This window comes from Nicotiana tabacum, chromosome 19 (assembly GCF_000715075.1).
Source record: "Nicotiana tabacum cultivar K326 chromosome 19, ASM71507v2, whole genome shotgun sequence".
In the NCBI taxonomy this organism is placed as follows: Eukaryota; Viridiplantae; Streptophyta; class Magnoliopsida; order Solanales; family Solanaceae; genus Nicotiana; species Nicotiana tabacum.
This window is the reverse complement of record NC_134098.1, coordinates 130,870,210-130,888,058: the sequence shown is the minus strand read 5'-3', so window position 1 is coordinate 130,888,058 and position 17,849 is coordinate 130,870,210. Positions and strand designations below refer to the sequence as shown.

General features: G+C 36.7%; 1 protein-coding gene across 4 annotated transcripts; it reads right to left on the bottom strand.

Annotated features, from left to right (window-relative positions):
• Positions 1-521: 521 nt before the first annotated feature.
• Positions 522-16,781, bottom strand: LOC107804026 (cullin-associated NEDD8-dissociated protein 1). Of its 4 annotated transcripts, none has more exons than XM_016627835.2 (30): positions 16,531-16,771; positions 14,742-14,808; positions 14,524-14,596; positions 14,228-14,397; positions 13,100-13,310; positions 11,733-11,898; positions 11,356-11,485; positions 10,379-10,493; positions 10,135-10,292; positions 9,927-10,050; positions 9,657-9,707; positions 9,505-9,587; positions 8,759-8,843; positions 8,578-8,679; positions 8,379-8,477; positions 7,630-7,740; positions 7,476-7,559; positions 7,260-7,400; positions 6,719-6,811; positions 6,503-6,624; positions 6,195-6,357; positions 5,848-6,087; positions 4,137-4,385; positions 3,859-4,035; positions 3,623-3,769; positions 3,297-3,413; positions 1,996-2,164; positions 1,697-1,774; positions 1,471-1,609; positions 522-1,041 (listed from the first exon to the last, which is right to left on the bottom strand). In XM_016627835.2, exons 3-30 carry the CDS (start codon positions 14,557-14,559, stop codon positions 945-947), a joined length of 3,657 nt encoding a protein of 1,218 aa, XP_016483321.1. In that variant the 5' UTR covers positions 14,560-14,596; positions 14,742-14,808; positions 16,531-16,771; the 3' UTR covers positions 522-944. The 4 variants fall into 4 exon arrangements, with proteins under 4 accessions (XP_016483321.1, XP_075094736.1, XP_016483320.1 ...); XM_075238635.1 differs by having other exon boundaries at positions 13,289-13,310; positions 16,531-16,762; XM_016627834.2 differs by lacking the exon at positions 14,742-14,808 and having other exon boundaries at positions 16,531-16,781.
• Positions 16,782-17,849: the final 1,068 nt, after the last annotated feature.

Sequence of the window (17,849 nt, the reverse complement as noted above, 5' to 3'; positions counted from 1 at the left end):
ATAGAAAAGAAACAAAGGGTTATGCTCATATCGTCAAATGAGGTGTGGATAGTCAGTTTCCCAACTCTACTTTCTAGAAATTTAGTAAAGATCGAAATTTTATTGAGCAAGACAGTATGCATAGTATGATGGTGATGATATTACCAATTTTACGTTAATCTTGATTGTCTGAACTATTTACAACTAAGAAATATAAAGTAAAACGAATTCGGTACATATAATAATTTGGGAATCGAATCCTTGTCTAAACTCCTTGCGCCATTTCGTTATTAGAATTGTGACAATGCTTCCAAGTGATCACTCAAAGATACCAAATTCAAATTACAATTAATTTAAGATTAAAAACCATTGTAATATGACTCTAACTGCAAATACACTCCTATATACTAAACCCCTCATATTTCTTGAAAACACTTGTGCGGGAAAACATAACAATACACAGTAGCAGGTGCTTTATCAACTCCCTAAGTAAAAATTCAACAGTATTAGAACAACAGAATCCAAAAAGAAAATTATCAGTATTTAACCTGAACAAATAGGTGCTTTAAGTAAATACCAAAAAAGGGGAAAATATCTCATGAAGTACTCTAGAATAGGTTCATAGACTTCCGCACAAGAAAACTCAAATGAACATCCATGAACCCAAAACCAATTAGACAAAAATAAGGAGCCAAATTACAATGTGCATTGCATATATGACAAACCAAAATGCTAAGACCAAACCTATACAAGGTAAAGTGCTTTAAATATTCCATGGTAGCATTGATTCAATTAGCATCCCTATATGCTTTCTCCGCGAGCCCATTTTCTATCAGAAATGCCCCATTTCACTTTCCTTGCTGTAAAACTATACTTGTCCCACTTGTACAACTGAAATCTAAGGAACCTTGTTTGGAAGTTCTCTCTTGCACTTGCAGCCCAAAAGATAAAAAAGGCTGGGAAAGTCACTCATTCCTGATAGAACAATACTTCTCCCAGAGTGTCTGTGACTTCCCAATTTCACCCATTAGATTCTTGAACTTGTGGCTGTAGTCTCCTCCACTGCAAAGGATGGGGAGAAAAGGCGAATACATCATAGGTCAAGCAAAGCAAGATTGAGAAAATGGGAAGAGAGAAGTATCAAATAGCATTAAGAATATTTGTCTATCATGCATACGCATATCAAGCCAGAATGGAACTTGCATCACCGCAGCAGTAGGAGAGTAAAAGTTCCACTATCTGAATTTTTTTGCTACTACTTGTACAATATCGATGACACATTACTTCATTTTGGTCATGAAATTCCAAAATTGACGCTACAATAATCCATTCAGCAGAGTGAACAAGAGCATTGATGAAAAGGATAAGAAGGTAATATCCACCTATATTCATAATTTAATTCACATGTTTATTTCTTGGCGGTAGGTTCTCAATTCCAGTAACCTGCTCACCAAAGTAGTTATAATTTTAAAGGACACTGAAGATGCTCACCTGATACGATTTAAAGATGCAATTGCTCGAAGGGCACTTCGAATCATGTCTTCGTTGCGATCAACTTCTTGCTTGACAGCATCCTGTTTTGGTCTGAAATTTATTGTTTTCTGCAGAGGATCCACCAAAGAATCCAGAACTGCAAAGCAATAATATTGTAAGGATAACTTCTGAAGAAGTACAGTGCAAACTAGTTCATTAGAAAAAAGCAGCAAATATGTTGTACCTGCTAATACCGCTGAAGGGCACTTATCAGCAAGTTTAGAAAGGATAAGGTGGCATGGCATTTTAACATCATAATGATCTGGAAGAGGAGGCAAAAGACTCAGTTCAGCAGCAAAATTCTTATATGTGAGCAGTGACTTGTCTAAATGACCCCACTCCCCACCCCCACCCCCAAGAAAACAGAGGGAAAACTAGCAGACATCAATATAAATATACATTCAAGAACCAGAATAACACATTTCAAAACAAAAACAAAGATAACAGAAAAAGAATCAGGTCTATCACAAGCTGTCAGCTTACCATCCAGACCAGATTGAAGATATGGAACAATGAAAGATGAGGGATTCACTTGATCAAGACATGTGTCCAACAAAGTGTCTACACATTCAAAAGCTGCCTTTCTCAGTTCAAGTCCATCATCAACTGTATGCTTGAAGGGGCCTAGATCAACCGTCCTTATCAATTCTTTCTGCAACAAGGAAGAAGCATAATCATGATGGAGAACAACACCAATCAACTGATATTAGTAAAACTATTAGAGCACACGATTTTGAACAACTGATGTGTCCTAAATTATCTTTCAAAAATGACACATAAAATTAATTCAACTTTACATGCCAGCAAATACACATATACCGTCCTAAATAATACGAGTTAGAAGTTTCCTTCAATAGAATCAGTACAGGTTCACTTGGTTCTTATTTTCCTGATAACTGTGAGATAAGTGTCCACGGATGAAGGGAGAGTTCTGAATTTAACAGTATAAAAACCAACAGGGGATGCCAATTGAGGCTGCTAAACATAAGCAGCAAACCTCTAATAAGGTGAATACCGTACTATATATGACTTTAAATGGGTAGTGGGTACAAACATATCCTAGTCCTTATGAACAGGAGGCCATAAGTTAATCATGTTCACAAGAATGTGCATAAAGATTGGCCATAGGCCTATTGACAACACTCTGGCTACACTTTCTTTTTTGGTTGGAGAAAGTAGAGAGGGCACAGTTTTCATATAATTAATTTACACCAACATACATTGGATATGTATTCAACATAATAATTTACACCAACGTACATTAGATAGTCTGTTATGTTAGTAGCATGCTGATAGCATCCAACGGTTGTCTTGGTCAATTACCTGGAGATTGTGAAATATGATGGCATTTTGCTTGTGGGGAGAAGAAACGAACCTATCGCTAAATTCCATCCACTAACCAAGACTAAATTTCAATCTCTGACTCAGATGATTAGCTTCAAATACGTAAAAATACAGAAGTAAAAGTACAAAGAAATGACGATGTGCTTCATCAGTGCACTATAGATTCTTGCTTTATAAGTTACATCCAATTATCCTCCTAAAAGAATATTCAGCAGGATGGAGTGTTATCCTTGGGCCCACTGCTCAAGCAAAGCATCACATACATATTTCAAAGAACCAAGAGACGGAGTTAAACTATGCATGTAAGTTTGTACATGGTGCCAAACTCAGGTACGAACACATGTAGCCAAAATTAAGGTGTTGTGGTTTCAAGTGCCTTTAAATACAATATCAACTAAAATGCAAAAAAAATAATTAATTTATAAAGAGATATTTGACACCTTAATTATTGTCTGATCATATAGAAGTGGCAGGAGTTCAGGTAGAAGGCCCTTTATCAGGTTAGGCTTGTTATGAGCTGCGGTACTCAAGGCCAGGACAGCTGCACGCCTAACGTGCTGCATAATCAACAAAGCATGGGATGAAGAGTTAAATTAGTGGAACATAATGAAAGACTACAGCAGATATGACTGAGAACAGGAGAAGTATGAATCACAATAAGCGTAAAGTTAACAGACAACCACTGAAAAGGGGGGTGGGGGTGGGGGGAGGCAACAGAAAATTGTTTCTGGAATGCAAAAATCCTTGAATATCAAGTTAGGAATACCCGGTCTTTATCCTTAATAAGCATCAAGAAAGATGAAATTTCATGAGACAAGATTTCATCTATCTTCTCTGGCCGCTCAACTATGGAATATTTCACAGCAATTACGACAGTCGCTCTGGTGAATGCAGCTGGGTTACTAATCCGCTCCTACACCAAAAATAAAGTTAAAAACTTTGCAGACAGAACAATAAGGCCAAAGAAAAATGATCTACAGCTAAGAATATCATTAATCATACCTTCAGTGCTGGAACGAGTTTGCCAGGTTCAATAAGTGCAATTTTTCCCAGGCACTCAGCTACGACATTCCGAACACCCTCTTCGTCACTTTCACAATGATTAAAGAGCAAATTAAGTATTTTATCCACACTTGAGTCCTGGAATTCAGCATTATCTACAGACTGTCTCACTATGACCTGTTATCCAAGGACATATTACAATATAAGACGAGAAATCAAGCAATTACCTAAGAGGGAAAAGAATTCCTGAAATAAAAGATCATCCAAAATGCAGATACCTCTTTCAAAGAATGGAGCAGTAGGTACTGCTTCTTCTGCTGATTATCAATTTTGTCTAAGATAAAGGGTAAATACTTCGGTAGATTACCCACAGCAATGTTTCCAAGAGCATAAGAGGCAGCTGACTTTATCTCTTCAAAAGGTGATTGGAAGGACTCAATGACAATATTTTCGATATGGGCATGTGAACTTAAGTCCTTCCTTCTTCCAATTTCCCCTAAGCATAGCAAGGCAAGATGTTGCTTGGCCTGCAAAGGATAAATGAAATCAGAAAAGCAGGGTTCTCTTACAGTTATTAAAACCAATTGAAGAAAGCAGAAGAAACAGTGTCACGTAAATTTACACTGCTCGGTGGCAGATTCATTTTCTTATCTCGCAGTTTATCTCAAAAGGAAGTTCAAGCTCAGAAACTTTATCTGGCATTGAGTGCTTACCAAGGTTCATTCTTAACATAGCATCAGAGCCTGATCTAACCCTGTTATTGTGTTTCTTAATGTTGGGCACCCTTGTTGATATCCACTGTTCTGTCTTCAGTCCTAGGTGTGTGGGGTTGTTAGAATGTGCTGTGTTGAGGATATATATATATATATATATATATATATATATATATATATATATATATATATTATTGGTTTTTTATGGGGGTGCCTTGGACAACCTCACTTCATAAGCTAGCTTTTGGGTTAAGTTAGGGCCAAGACCCAGTATTTTTGCATCGTTTCAGAGTCAATCCAGTGCAATCTTAAGCAAGCAATGGTGGGGCAAACCTCAGCAAGAACACTAAGTCCCTATAGGGGGTGTTAGTGTTGTTAAAGGCTTGCTTAAGCCCTGAAGTGAGGCTCAAAACATCTTGAGCACTTCATCTCACTTAGAGGGCGCTTCATTGTTTTCATCAAGGCCGAAGGCTCTGAGGCATACTTTTTCCTGCCAATGAGCGTAATCTCGAAGAGGCGATATTAAACAATTGATATACACTTTATCGTAAATTTTCTTCAATTTCTTTCTCCATATATTTGGTATTCATGCTTATAGTTATTAGTCTTGGACTATACATACATATTTGTAGTTTTTCTCCATTTGCGCCTTTCTTCGTTAAAGCTCATACTTTATTTGCGCTTTGCGCTTAAAGCTCCATCAGACCTTAGAGCTTTTTTGCGCTTTTCGTCTTTGATAACATTGGGGGTGTATGTAACACCCTAAGAAAACCTCACATTGGCAAAACATGGGAGAGATGCTAGGTATTATATAAAGAAGTAATCTTTGAAACTCTAGAAACACGTTTTAAAGCCCGCAAAGCTTTGACACAAAATGGACAATAATATCACTAGTGGATTAGACTGTTATACTTGGTAAAAGAATGGGTTATTGTTTCCTTGTATGGTCTCGAGTAATCCTCACATCATGAGCTAACTTTTGGGATTGAGTTAGATCCAAAGTGTATTTTCTTAAAATGGTATCCAAGTAGGCAAAGGTGTTGGATTCATGTCTCACCGCCCCCCACTACCAAAAAAAAATTCACGTGCTTGCCCCATGAAAAAGAATAGGGTGAGAAGCAGCGTGTTGACGCAATTAGGTAATTATAGAAGTGGACTATCTCTAACTGCTCAAGCCTTTAGATGAGATTGTCACACAAGTCAACATCAACAAACAACTTAACCAAAATACAAATAAATAAATAAAAAACAAACAAACAACAAATAAAGGGCCTACCGAATTAGTACTACTATCATCTTTCAGGCTGTCTGTCAACATGTTTACAGTAGAAGAACACTTCTGATCACCAGCGACAAGACAAAGAACTGCCACACATTGAGCAATGGAAAATAAAGCTTGTTTGGTAACACCGCCAGACTGGGGAGATGGTTTAGCAGTTGAAAGGAGAGAATCCAGCAGAGTATCAAAGCTTGTATTGGCAGAGGAAACCAATGCAGCGAAGAAGTTTTGAAGAGCCTGCCATGTTAATAAAAGTGAGTAATGTCTTTATCAACAAAAAAAAAAGTGTGTTGTAAAGCAAACAGAATAGATCAAAATGGAAACTAACAGAAAGAAGGAAGTACCAGAAGGGCTTGCCCCTGAAGTAGTGAACTTCTCACTAGTGTTAAGGCTTGAGGAAGAACTTTGTTTCTCACAGTCAAACCCACATTTGCGCTTGACCTTCTGTCAGCCATTAATGTACAGCAAAGCTCCAGCGCAAGTGCCGTCATGTGTAAGTCTGAGTCACTAAAGTCAAAAGAATCAGAAAGTCAGAAGATGTTAATGATACTCAGAAAGTCAGAATATATTGATGATACAATCGAGGACTGAAATGTAGTAGGAACATCTAACATGGGAAAACTATTCAACCAAACTAATCATAAACTCAAACCTTATTAGTGTAGAAAGTTCCATAACAATAACTTCATAAGCAGCAGATCCAATTTTATCACCATAAGCTACGATGAGGGTGTTCAAGGTCCCTAGAGTAGCTTGTCTGAGAGCCCGATTGGCCTACTCTCCAAAAGTAGCAAAATTGTTGAGACTTCATAATATAAAATGCAGTGAAATTTTTTCTAAGTTAACATTTGAGAACATCTAGTTTCACCTTGCGTAAGAACGCGGTTAACTCAGAAATCACTTGCTCGATGACACATGAAAGATCCAGGTGCAAAGGAGAAGCAGCTATGACAGCAAAAGCCTGCAAAATGCAAATACGCGATGAACTCTAGGAAATTCCAATACAAATCAATGTAACCAAACCAACATGCAATTTTAACCGCTTGCCATGGGAAGATCAAGAATGTTGGAGGTAACCGAAGATCAAAGGTCAACAACAAACCCAATGAAATCCCACAAGTGGGGTCTGGGGCACGCAAACCTTACCCCTACTCCTGCCTAGGAAATGGTGAGTGTAGAGGGGAGGAGAAGTCTTTTATGTGTTACATACGGGGTACTTCTCTTTTCTGGTCATACCAACTCATGAGCAAAAAGCTTAATTGTTCATTTTCTTTGCTCCTATAGGCTATAGTTTGTGAAGAGTTATAATAATTAAAATTCTTGAATTATTTTAAAGGAAATAAAAAATTAAAGTGGTACCCTTTCTATCCTACATATTTAGATAGAGCTCATTTCCTAAACAAACAAACCTTGACAGCTGTCAGTCTAGTTATTTCATTGCCCATTCGGTCCACGAGAACTGGAAGACATGCAGATAATTCAGCTTGCAGGTGATCACCAAATGTTGAAACTACGCGCCCCATGCAAGAAATTGCACACTCCTTAACCTCCTGGAAGTCGAGGACAGTTACATAAACATCAACTTAGATAAGAAAGTTCTCATTTCTCAAAAGCAAGCAACTAACCTGATCCTGATCTTGGTTTGTCAAACGCGCCATTATGGCATTATATATTGGATGAACATAGGGTTTGAAATCAAAAGCGGAACCCTAAAAGGCAACATCATCAGTGTTTCAGACAGCTAAAAAGTTGTTGATTGGCACAGTAAGGAAATCTAACCTCGATATTTGGCCGTAATACCCGCACAAGCTCACCACAAACTCTTAATGCATCTGCAGTAACCTTGTAATACCGTTCACCAACAGCAGATATAACAGGACTAGATATAGCCTAGTTAACACAACAGAAAGTATAGTCAAAGAAAAATCCTTGGACATACAGACTAAGATGATAGCTCCTATAAGAACATTTAAATCCGAAGGCTGTAACAGAGAAAATTAATTATAGAAAATTTTCACAATCACAGGGAAAAAAAGGAGAGATTTTGCACAATACAACGAAAGAAATATAACATTATTAGATCATCTCATTATCGATCAGTCAAGGAATGAAGCCATACGACTCTGCTTAACAATCCTGTTGAGTGTTGACTATCTTTTCTTTTTTAATATCATGAGCTCCTTGCGTTGATCTTATTATGCCTGCTGAGTACCATTTCTCAATCAAGGAGTAAAATTTTATTTTATTTTTCATTTTCTATGTGAAAAGTAGGTCAACCAGAGATTTACAAGCTTTGACACAGTTCTACAAGTACACACCAATCCGGGTATAAGATCATATTTATGCATGATTAGTACCATTTCTCAATCAAGGAACGAAGTTCTCTTCTAACTTTGTTACGAGAGAAGTAGGACTCCCATAAAATTTTCAAGCGTCTAAGAAACAACCTTTTATTAGTTTGCACCAGTCCAGGTATGTATTTCATTTACTACAATTATATTAAGCGGATAAGCAACTAGATGTCTTACCTTAATATGTGGGTGGAAAACAAGAGGTGAATGTGATGCCAACACTAATCTTGTAAATATGAGAGCTTCAATCTTTAAATTTGATGTGGAAGACTTGTCCTGTACAAAACAATCACAACATTAATAGGAAAAAAAGAAGCAAGAACCTAGAAAGTTCGAATTATAAAGTACAAACACAAACAGCGAAAAGTCAACTTACACATAATGCCTTCTCAATTCCAGGAATAAGGGATCCAATGTGCTCTGCAAGGCAATCAGGAAGGACGACCACAAGTTCTTTCAAAACTGAAAAGGCGCCAACCTAAAAAGAGGAAGACTCATGAAATGTAAAGCCAACACATAGACTGCAGCAAAGATGGCAGTAAGCAGTAGACACATACCTTTGTCTTCACAGATTTTTCCCGAAGCTGCTTATTTAAAGATCTAACAATCTTGGGCACTTCTTGCTTCAATAGCCATCTAGGACTGCATGATACAATGGAAGTTACCATTGAAATCATAATTTATTTGACTTATCCAAAAAAAATATTGGCATCGCCGATACTATCAAACTGGCTATGCCAGTAAGGAGTAAAGCATTAGGAATCTCCCAATCCACGTTATGTTTGGTGTGGTAAAAAGAAGTGAAATCAGTCCATTGAGAGGGGGAGAAAAACCAGTTGTTATACCACAACAGAAGGAAGGAAAACAAAGGTTATACCAGATGGGAATCTCAATATCTCATTATTACAAATGATTAGGTCCATACTGTCTTAGCTTATTTTGAAATGAAGAGTCCATACTTCCTCAAAAGTAGAGAATGAGAACTGCCTAGCACAACTAAAGAATAAGAAGGCTTTTGTTTGAAAATTCTCAATCTCCTTTTGCAGACAATGTTTATTTTTTGTTGGTTTTGCTTAATGAGTAAATTAGAACTATTGTTATCCCCAACTTTCGCTGATCGCTTTATTTCTGCACTAAACTGTTTGTGCTCAAGATCGCATTAAAAATTGCATATATTTATATTCTAGTCTTCTGAAGGAAAAAAGTGTTTCCCAAAGTAACTGTCTTCACAGATGAAGTAGAATGATTTCAGAATAAACAAAATAAGGCAAGGTCATTCAAAGTAACAAAGAGATGATCTTACCTAGATTCATCCAGATCAGTATGTCCTTTTGTTACATTGCCCGTTTGTCGCAACAGCTCAATGAATGTACTAAACACATCCATCTGTTAAGCAAGTATTTAGAAAATTAAAACCAACTCGCTTAGGAAGTTCAAAGTACATCTGAAATTTACCTTAACATTCTCTTCTCTTTCTTTAAACCTGTCAATCAACTTTGGACAAGCCTGCACAAGGTTAGAGTTGGTATATTAGCTTATTATGATTACGAGACAAATGGATAGTATTAGAAATATTTCAACTGCAATAAGAATGCAGAGCTACATCAGAGCAACACACTTCAAGTAATCTAATGATAAATAGAGGTTTAAACACTATAACAAAACTTCAGATATAAAGTAGCTTAAAGTAAGAAGGCCAAAATAGGTCACACTTCCTAGTCATACCTGCTCATACAGCTTTGATAGCATCTCAGGCCGAGTAACTATCAATGCTGCTAAGCATTTGGCAGCAGCTCTTCTAACCTTCCAACTGACATCTTCATCGTCAGTGTATTCATTAGCACTCTCGCTAGATAAAAAATTTACAAGTGATTACATTAGCAAATATAACCCTATTGGGTCTTTGCAAAATCCAGAGCATAAGTGAACATACTCATCTTCCTCTTCATCAAGAATTTCTTCATCAATATCTTCCTCCATATTGTCGGTGAAGTTGGGGTCATAGCTAAGATATTCCAGGGTGAGGTGCAAAATTTCATCACAGTAGTAAGAAATATCCCGGGGACACCTTAGCAAAAAGCTCTCAAGTGCCTGGAAATGAAAATACTTCAAAACCCAGGCATCCAAGGGGGAAGTAACAAGGACAAAGTAGAAAAGACAACCGATTAATATAACACCTGCAGACTATATTCACGAAGCTCCTCATCATTTTCAGATGCACTTGTACAGTAGTTAATTAGCATTGGAACTGTCTCTCCGAGGTGGGGACCAAAACGATAGCCAACAGCACGGCTGGAATCACAGTTTAACAGCTTAGTTAAATTTAGTCAACAAAATAGATAGATAATAAAGGAGGAAGGGGTCTCCAAAAGGAAGCAAACCATCTCAGAAGACAAAAAATAGAGGATCTTAAATAGAAAAGAGACAGTCAGGGGTGAGCATGCATGTGTCAGTTTGACAGCTAGGTTTGACACCTTTGATCTTTTCCATTTCATGTTTACTTAAGTCCAGAATTCTCTATTTAAAGGTGTAAACACAAAACACTCATCTCCAGCAGAGAGCACCCAGATACAAGTCACTTGACCCTCTTTTGTTTCATTTGATACAAGTAGGCAGTTCTACTAACCAACAAGAAAACCAGGCCAAATAACCATGGTTTACATACTGAACCTACTTCGCTTTATCCTTCTATTATGTGCATCTCCAGTACACGGAGGGACCAAAAAAACTGAATATTCAAATACTTTCACTCAATTCTCTTGTCTTCCTATGTTTGCTATTCCAGTTGTAAAAATAATGTCAAATGATAACGGGATTCTTTTCGCTTTCAACTGTGTTTCAGTTCTCTATGACAGTGACAAGCATAGAGTCCAACAGGGTGAAGAAATTTGAGTGAAATCTGCTGATCGAGTATCCACCATACCTACTGTCAAGAGAAAAGTAAATTGTCCTCGCGCATTTGTCTAAAGTTAATCAAGTATATCAAAATTATATGTTGAAATCTGCTGATCGAGTATCCACTATACCTACTGTCAAGAGAAAAGTAAATTGTCCTCACGCATTTGTCTAAAGTTAATCAAGTATATCAAAATTATATGTAGAACATTTGAGAGGACAAAATGCAAAGCATCAATTTATATTCAGGATTTGCTACCTTAAGGCCCCAATCATCTGAATGTTAGTTCGTATCATCTCCGATTTTGAGCCCTTATGGCTCAAAAGGCGAACAACTTCAACAGTCGCCTTTGCCAGCAAATCATCAGACAAACTCGAAGATAAAGATGCTGTATAGGAAAAAGGTTAAACTGAATTTACTGCAGGAAAGTTGAAAGATTGGTCAATAGTCCAACAGTACATGATAGTCTAAGAAGTCTTATGAACCCATGTTTCCATGACTGAAATGAAATTGCAATTACTACCCCCCAAAGCACCTATGACTAAGCCATCAAACAACCCCTGTTTTAAGTTGATAAACTCACCATTCACAATTTAAAACATATACAATCAAAGAAGAATTGATAACAAAGTTACCTATACATGAGACTGTCTTCTTCCTGACACTGGCTTGATTGGAACTCAACTGGGGCAATAACGAAGTTAACAATGCCTCATGATCAGAAGCCATCAGATTCCCGTACTTGTGAAGAACATCACATAGTATGTCAAGACATTCACACTTAATCTCAGTGCTCATTCCCTGGAAAGGAGACAATCATAGAAAGAATTATTAAAAAAAGTAACTAGAAATACGTGCATTATTAGCAAATAAACATAGTAAAGAGTGTGTGTTTGAGTTCACCAAATGAAAGGCTGATAAGAGAATATACAGAAGAATGACAACATTGCTTGCTGGGAACAAATTGTGAATTCATTGACAATTCATCTAATCCTGCCTTGTGTTAATGAACAGCATAACGCGTCCTTCACTTGGAATGATGGAAGAAAATTTTGATTTCATAGAAAAGAGCAGTGAACAAAAAAGATTTGAAACCAAGTAAACAACCAATATGGACATTTGAAGGCACTTGCAGATTTCGTACGTTTATTAATGGTTCCCCATTTAAACTAGCTTAATCTTCATTAGAACCAAACATTAAGCAACATTGAGTAGTCTATCATCGCGACAGGTTCACAGGTAAGAGAACAACTTGCAGATCAAAGCCGTTTGTTTATGTGTTTCCTCTTCCTGAAATGAAATACTTTCAAAAGCAAAATTTCCATTTCAACTCCCCAAAGCTGTCCTACAGAAGAAGGTGCAAAAGCTCCTCCCTATCCCCTCTTACCAGTTACTAATCACTAGTTTAGTTCACACCAATTGCCTAGACCTCTCCACTTACTACTGCAGTTAACTAAGAAGGCAATCGATTGGCTTGATGAGGAAACTAGAACTGGGACGGTCCAAAAACAACTGGGACCAAAAACCAAAATAAAAGAATGAATTGAATCAGGATCAAGAAATTAACACCAGAAAGTCTCAAAATTAAAAAGGAGAAATCCAAAATCCACCATAGGGATGTATATGTTGTAATCTTGCCATGCACCAGAGTAAAACAAGATCATGTAGAGCACCAAATTTGAACGATCCAATCTCATTTCAGAGAAGGTAATCTCTACATTACCTATTGATAGCCAGTTATCCATGCAGTTACCAAATTCAGGAGACCGTACTGTGTTTTTGCTCAGACAAGTTTAATGTGGTGAAACCACCATGCGGCACTACTCTTATATTCATGAAAACCATATAGAAAAACACATGAAAAAGGATAAATTGTCCAACTTCAAACATCAAGTTGTTTCACTTGGAAACGATCTTCTAAACCCAACTTACAAATGATATGACAACCCTGTTACGATATTATGTACAGAATCCACAGTAAAGTTAGCTTTGCACAACTCACTGGAGCAGTGATCCCTTTTATTAACTTTGGTGAAATTGAGACGAGGACGGATTGAGCAATAGATGATGAAGGAACTTCAGAAACAATAGTCTTCAAAGCTATGCTTGCAATATCCCGGTGTTGTTCTTTTCCATTAAGAAGTTTATCACAAAGCCTATTAGTCATCTCTAAAATTTGCTGCTCACTAACCTTCTTCGCCAATGGAGCAAGACTGGAAAAACAAAAGTAGTCAGAAAGCAACGATCAGAGTGCAGTACAATCTTCTCAGGCTTAAGCAATGTTGTAAACCAAGATGACACATGTGATAGAAATTAAGTATTGACATATTAACCGAAAGGTATTCTCTGATTCTTTTCTCTTTTATCAGTACACAGATTATAAATTTTACAAAGTCAGACAAAAAATGTGAAATCCCGAAAATAGAACTAGTTATATCAAATTAGCAGTCAAGTACCACTATAATCAGGACTGGGCATGACAAACAGGAAGTGGAGGGCAATCTCAAGGTAGCTTGGACTAGAGTTAGTTCATATTGTTGTGACTATGCTTTTCCTGAGCCGAGGGTCTACCGGAAACTGCCTCTTTATCTTCACAGGGTAGGAGTAAGGTTGCATACAGCCGTACACACTACCCTCCCCAGACCCCACTTGTGAAATTACACGGGTTTGTTGTTGTAGTAGTAAAAAGAAAAGGGTTTAGGTCTTTTCCAAGGATCACATGAAACGAGATCAGAATTCATCTAATTGCTAGGTATAGCACAAGAGAGTATAATATTGGATTAAAAATTAACGAAAAAGGGGTCACAATCAAAATTCTCAAATGACCTCTACTTTACCTTTTTTGCATTAGGCATCTAGTTTCATGTAAAGATATTCAGAAAGTAACCCATCAAAGAGGATTACATAAAACAAATTGCATAGTGCAATTATAAACATAATTGGTCTCAATGCCAAAACAATCATCAACAAGGAAAATGAAATATTTGACAGACCTTTGATGATTATGCAATAGGATCTATAACATGAAAAAGATTACAATCAGTTTAGTAAGGTCAATTAGAAGCTCCTACGGTCCAAGTCAGGAACAGCACCACGACTATACGAAACGACAAACGGGAAAAGGTCAAACCATTTCACAGCCAATCCAGAAACATCACCGGCTGCATCATCAAGCTGCTGCAAAACTGTGCTTGATAACTTCCCTTCAAGCTCAACATCAAGCTTAAACCCCTCCTTGTTTAACTCATTTAGCAAGTCAGAAGTCGCCATATATCTGTAGTCCTTGTCCTTGCCCGTCATCTGCAAAATAGAGTCAAGCTAAGTCAAATTGCACATGTGGATGGAGCAACAGGAAATAAATATCCCAACCAAATGAGTATAAGAAATGGATCACAAAAGAAAGTACCCAGAGCATGAAATGTTTACCTTCTCGAGTATGTTTGTAATAGTCAAATTTGCCATTTTTGGGACCTCCAAAGTCTATGGGTTTGCTTAATTTCTACAACAGAAGGAAACAATTGCAGTTTAATTGGTTGCAGATGGAAATTAAAGTAGCAATAATGATGATGATGATGATCAGAAAACAATCATGTGCAAATTAGCACCTTCAATTCAATGTATAATAACTATAATAAGTGTCTTACCAACAAGGATGCATTAGTCAAAAGTTCTACATCTTTGAATAAATTTCATCGCAGAAAAGGAAAAGCTCTGAAAGTGAGGAAACAGAAAAAGGAAAAGTTACACATAATATAGCTGGATTCTGATAACTGCTTGAACAAACCACTCTACCTACTTAACTATAGAGCAAGATAACATAACAATTGTCAATCTTATTATGTTTTAGATGAATAAGGTGTGGATTCTCGATGCTGGCAAAAGTATATGGTAAGCTATTGACCAGCACACACTCAAGGAGAGCAAGCTAGTTCACTCTACCTGAATGTCTGTATTCCAAGAGTTTACTATCTCTAGAACTAAACTGGCAATGCAGGATGTCAGTGATATCTATAGGGTTCCACAAATAGGTTTGCTTATTACCCATTTACGTAATATATAGATGTTATTTTATAAGAAAAATTGCAGTTGTCAGAAAGAGAACAGCACTAGAAGGAAATATTTTAGAGAGGCTGACAGCATTCGAACCTCAACCTCTCTCGTGATAGCTTATATAGATGTAAAATGACAGAATTTTCTCATAATACGTCATAGCTATGGATATGAAGCAAACATGACCATATTTGCGCATCCATCCCCAAGAAGATTTCTCTTCCAACCATGAAATATTTGCTCCCTAAAATTCTGCAGTTATCCCTATGATGTACAATTGAATCTTCATCCTACTTGTACTTTCCATTTACATATATACAAGCATTCAGCTTATGCATAGTAGTAGTACTTTATCGGCTGAAACCTTCACCTCCAACCCATGAGTTGGAGGTTATTCAAATCACCAATGGGCCCAGTGAAAAAAGGCACTGTTGGCTGAAGGGAAGCCTTTAGGGTGGGGTTTACCATATCAAATATTTAAAATAAGGAAAATATGTTAAGCACCATTATTTTATTTTATTGAAACTTCTCGTTACATCTATCCTTTATCTAGGACCAAATATTATTGCTGATCAACTAATAGAATGTAACATATTTTCATAATGATTTCTGTTATCTGTAAATATTTGCAGAGTGCTTGCAAAAAAGAAGCAACTCTAGGCCAAGGACAAATTTGTCTTAAAAAACATGCAATCCTAATCAGAAAATAACAGAGGGCATTTAATTCTTGACAGAGTTAAAAGGGAAAATAAAAACGAAAAATAACCCAAAAATCTATTTGAATTTTTTTTTCGCAATGACCAAGAAATCCGTCCGGGGACCCTTAGGACCAATCGCAGCTTCCGAAACTCTATCCCTCTCAACTTAAATACCAGGCTTAGTTGGCATGGCTATGGGCTAAAACTTGTGACCTAAGTCCCAAGTCCCTCAACCTTTGTAACTTGAACTAGGCCCTGGGGGCTTGATCTTATTAACCAAGAACTTCACCATTATAGATTCCAACAACAACAAAAACCCTAGAAAAGAGCCTAAAAGTAGCGACCAAAACGTTCACTGTCCATAGACAACTATAGGTCCCATACATTCTTGATTCTGCACAGTCCACGCATAGTAAACTTTTTTTGATCAGAAAATTCGAAAAGACAGTGTAAATTCTTGAAAGCAATTATAAACCACTCAGGCAAAACAATGTCACATGCATTGCGGATTAAAAGCAAGAAAATCGAAGTAAATATCATAAAGTAATGCAAGACAACTACCCTAACAAATTCTCCCATATAAAACCCTAAAGAACCTTAGACGCAATTAAGAACACAGTAGATATATATCATATGAAAATCATGAAATCACTATATGAAAATCCATGAAGGAATGGAAGCTTACTTGAAAAACAATTGCCTCACACAACCGCGCACACACAAACAGCGACTAGCTCGGTATGATGATGCAGAAGAATCGCTATATATAGAAAAATATTATCGATCTGTTTGTTCGAGTTTTCACTTTAATAAACCCTAAACGGTGTTATGTCTATTGAATGTGAGCATATCGGAGAGTAGAGGCAATAATATTGGGAGTGTCAATTTTAGAGTGAGGTAGTGTTTCTTGAGAAGCTACTTCACCCCTAGGACCATATATGCCTTTTATAAACTGGAAAATTGGACAAAACGAATGATTCCTGCAGGTGCAGTTGAATGTCACTTTGGTCCCCAAAGTTATTCAATATATCGTGATTGTTCCCTATTTAATTTTTCTTTTTGTCAGATCCCTATTAAACTTGGTAATCGGATGTCTAATATTTGATTCATTAAGGTTTAGGACTGTTTGACCAAAAATCTGATTGTGGAGGAAATAATTAAATTTATATTTTAAGGCATTTACCAATCGATTTGATCCAAATTTTGAATAAGAAAATTGATAGTCGTAAATAATGAATGAGATAATACATCATTACAAACTTTAAGATAATTTTAATAAATTTTGAAGACAAAATTTAGTAAAGAAGAACACTTAGTAATTGTCTATCGTATGCTTTTGTCTTTGCTTTCGATGATCATTTCTCGAAGTGTTAGGATGGCATTTATAATCGTGGGAAAGCGTTGTCGCTTCAAGTTTTGGGCTAACACGCCAGGAATTATGTAGTGGAGAGTGAGATTCTCGACAGTGGTAATTGTCTCTGCGTAACGTCTGATGCCAACGATCTCAGGCGCAGTTGACTGAGTCTTTGGACGTACAAGTTCATTTTTTGAATGCTCGACCTTCCGATCAGGGGCGTACACATAAATTTTTGTAAGAGGTGTCACCATTTTAAACGTGAAAAAATAATTAAATTACTGTAATAATATCATATTTAAAAAAAATATAACACAACTTACAAATGAAGAAGCAGTATCCCTATATGTTAAAAATATATTGTGATATTTTGCTCAGCTATGATTTATAATCCACTGGTTCAGTACTTTGATAATCTTTAAGAGGTTAACCCCTCGTATATTTTTTTGATGAGGCACCTCATGAGCCAAATTGGCTACATCATTACAAACTCTAAGATGATTTTAACAAAGTTTGAAGACAAAATTTAGTAAAGAAGAACACTCATAATTTTCTATCATATGTGCTGATCATTTCTTGAAGTGTTAGGATGGCATTTATAGTCGTGGGGAAGCGTTGTTGCTCCGAATTTTGGGCTAGCACAATATGGG

Bases quoted from the DNA above. Each gene is read 5' to 3' on its own strand.
- LOC107804026 (XM_016627834.2), bottom strand. From the start codon at position 14,559: ATGGCAAATTTGACTATTACAAACATACTCGAGAAG. The intron at 1,775-1,995 runs GTAAGCTGACAG...CTCCTCTTCCAG, and splicing joins TCTTCAATCTGGTCTGGATG to ATCATTATGATGTTAAAATG. The intron at 1,042-1,470 runs GTGAGCATCTTC...CATCCTTTGCAG, and splicing joins GCATCTTTAAATCGTATCAG to TGGAGGAGACTACAGCCACA.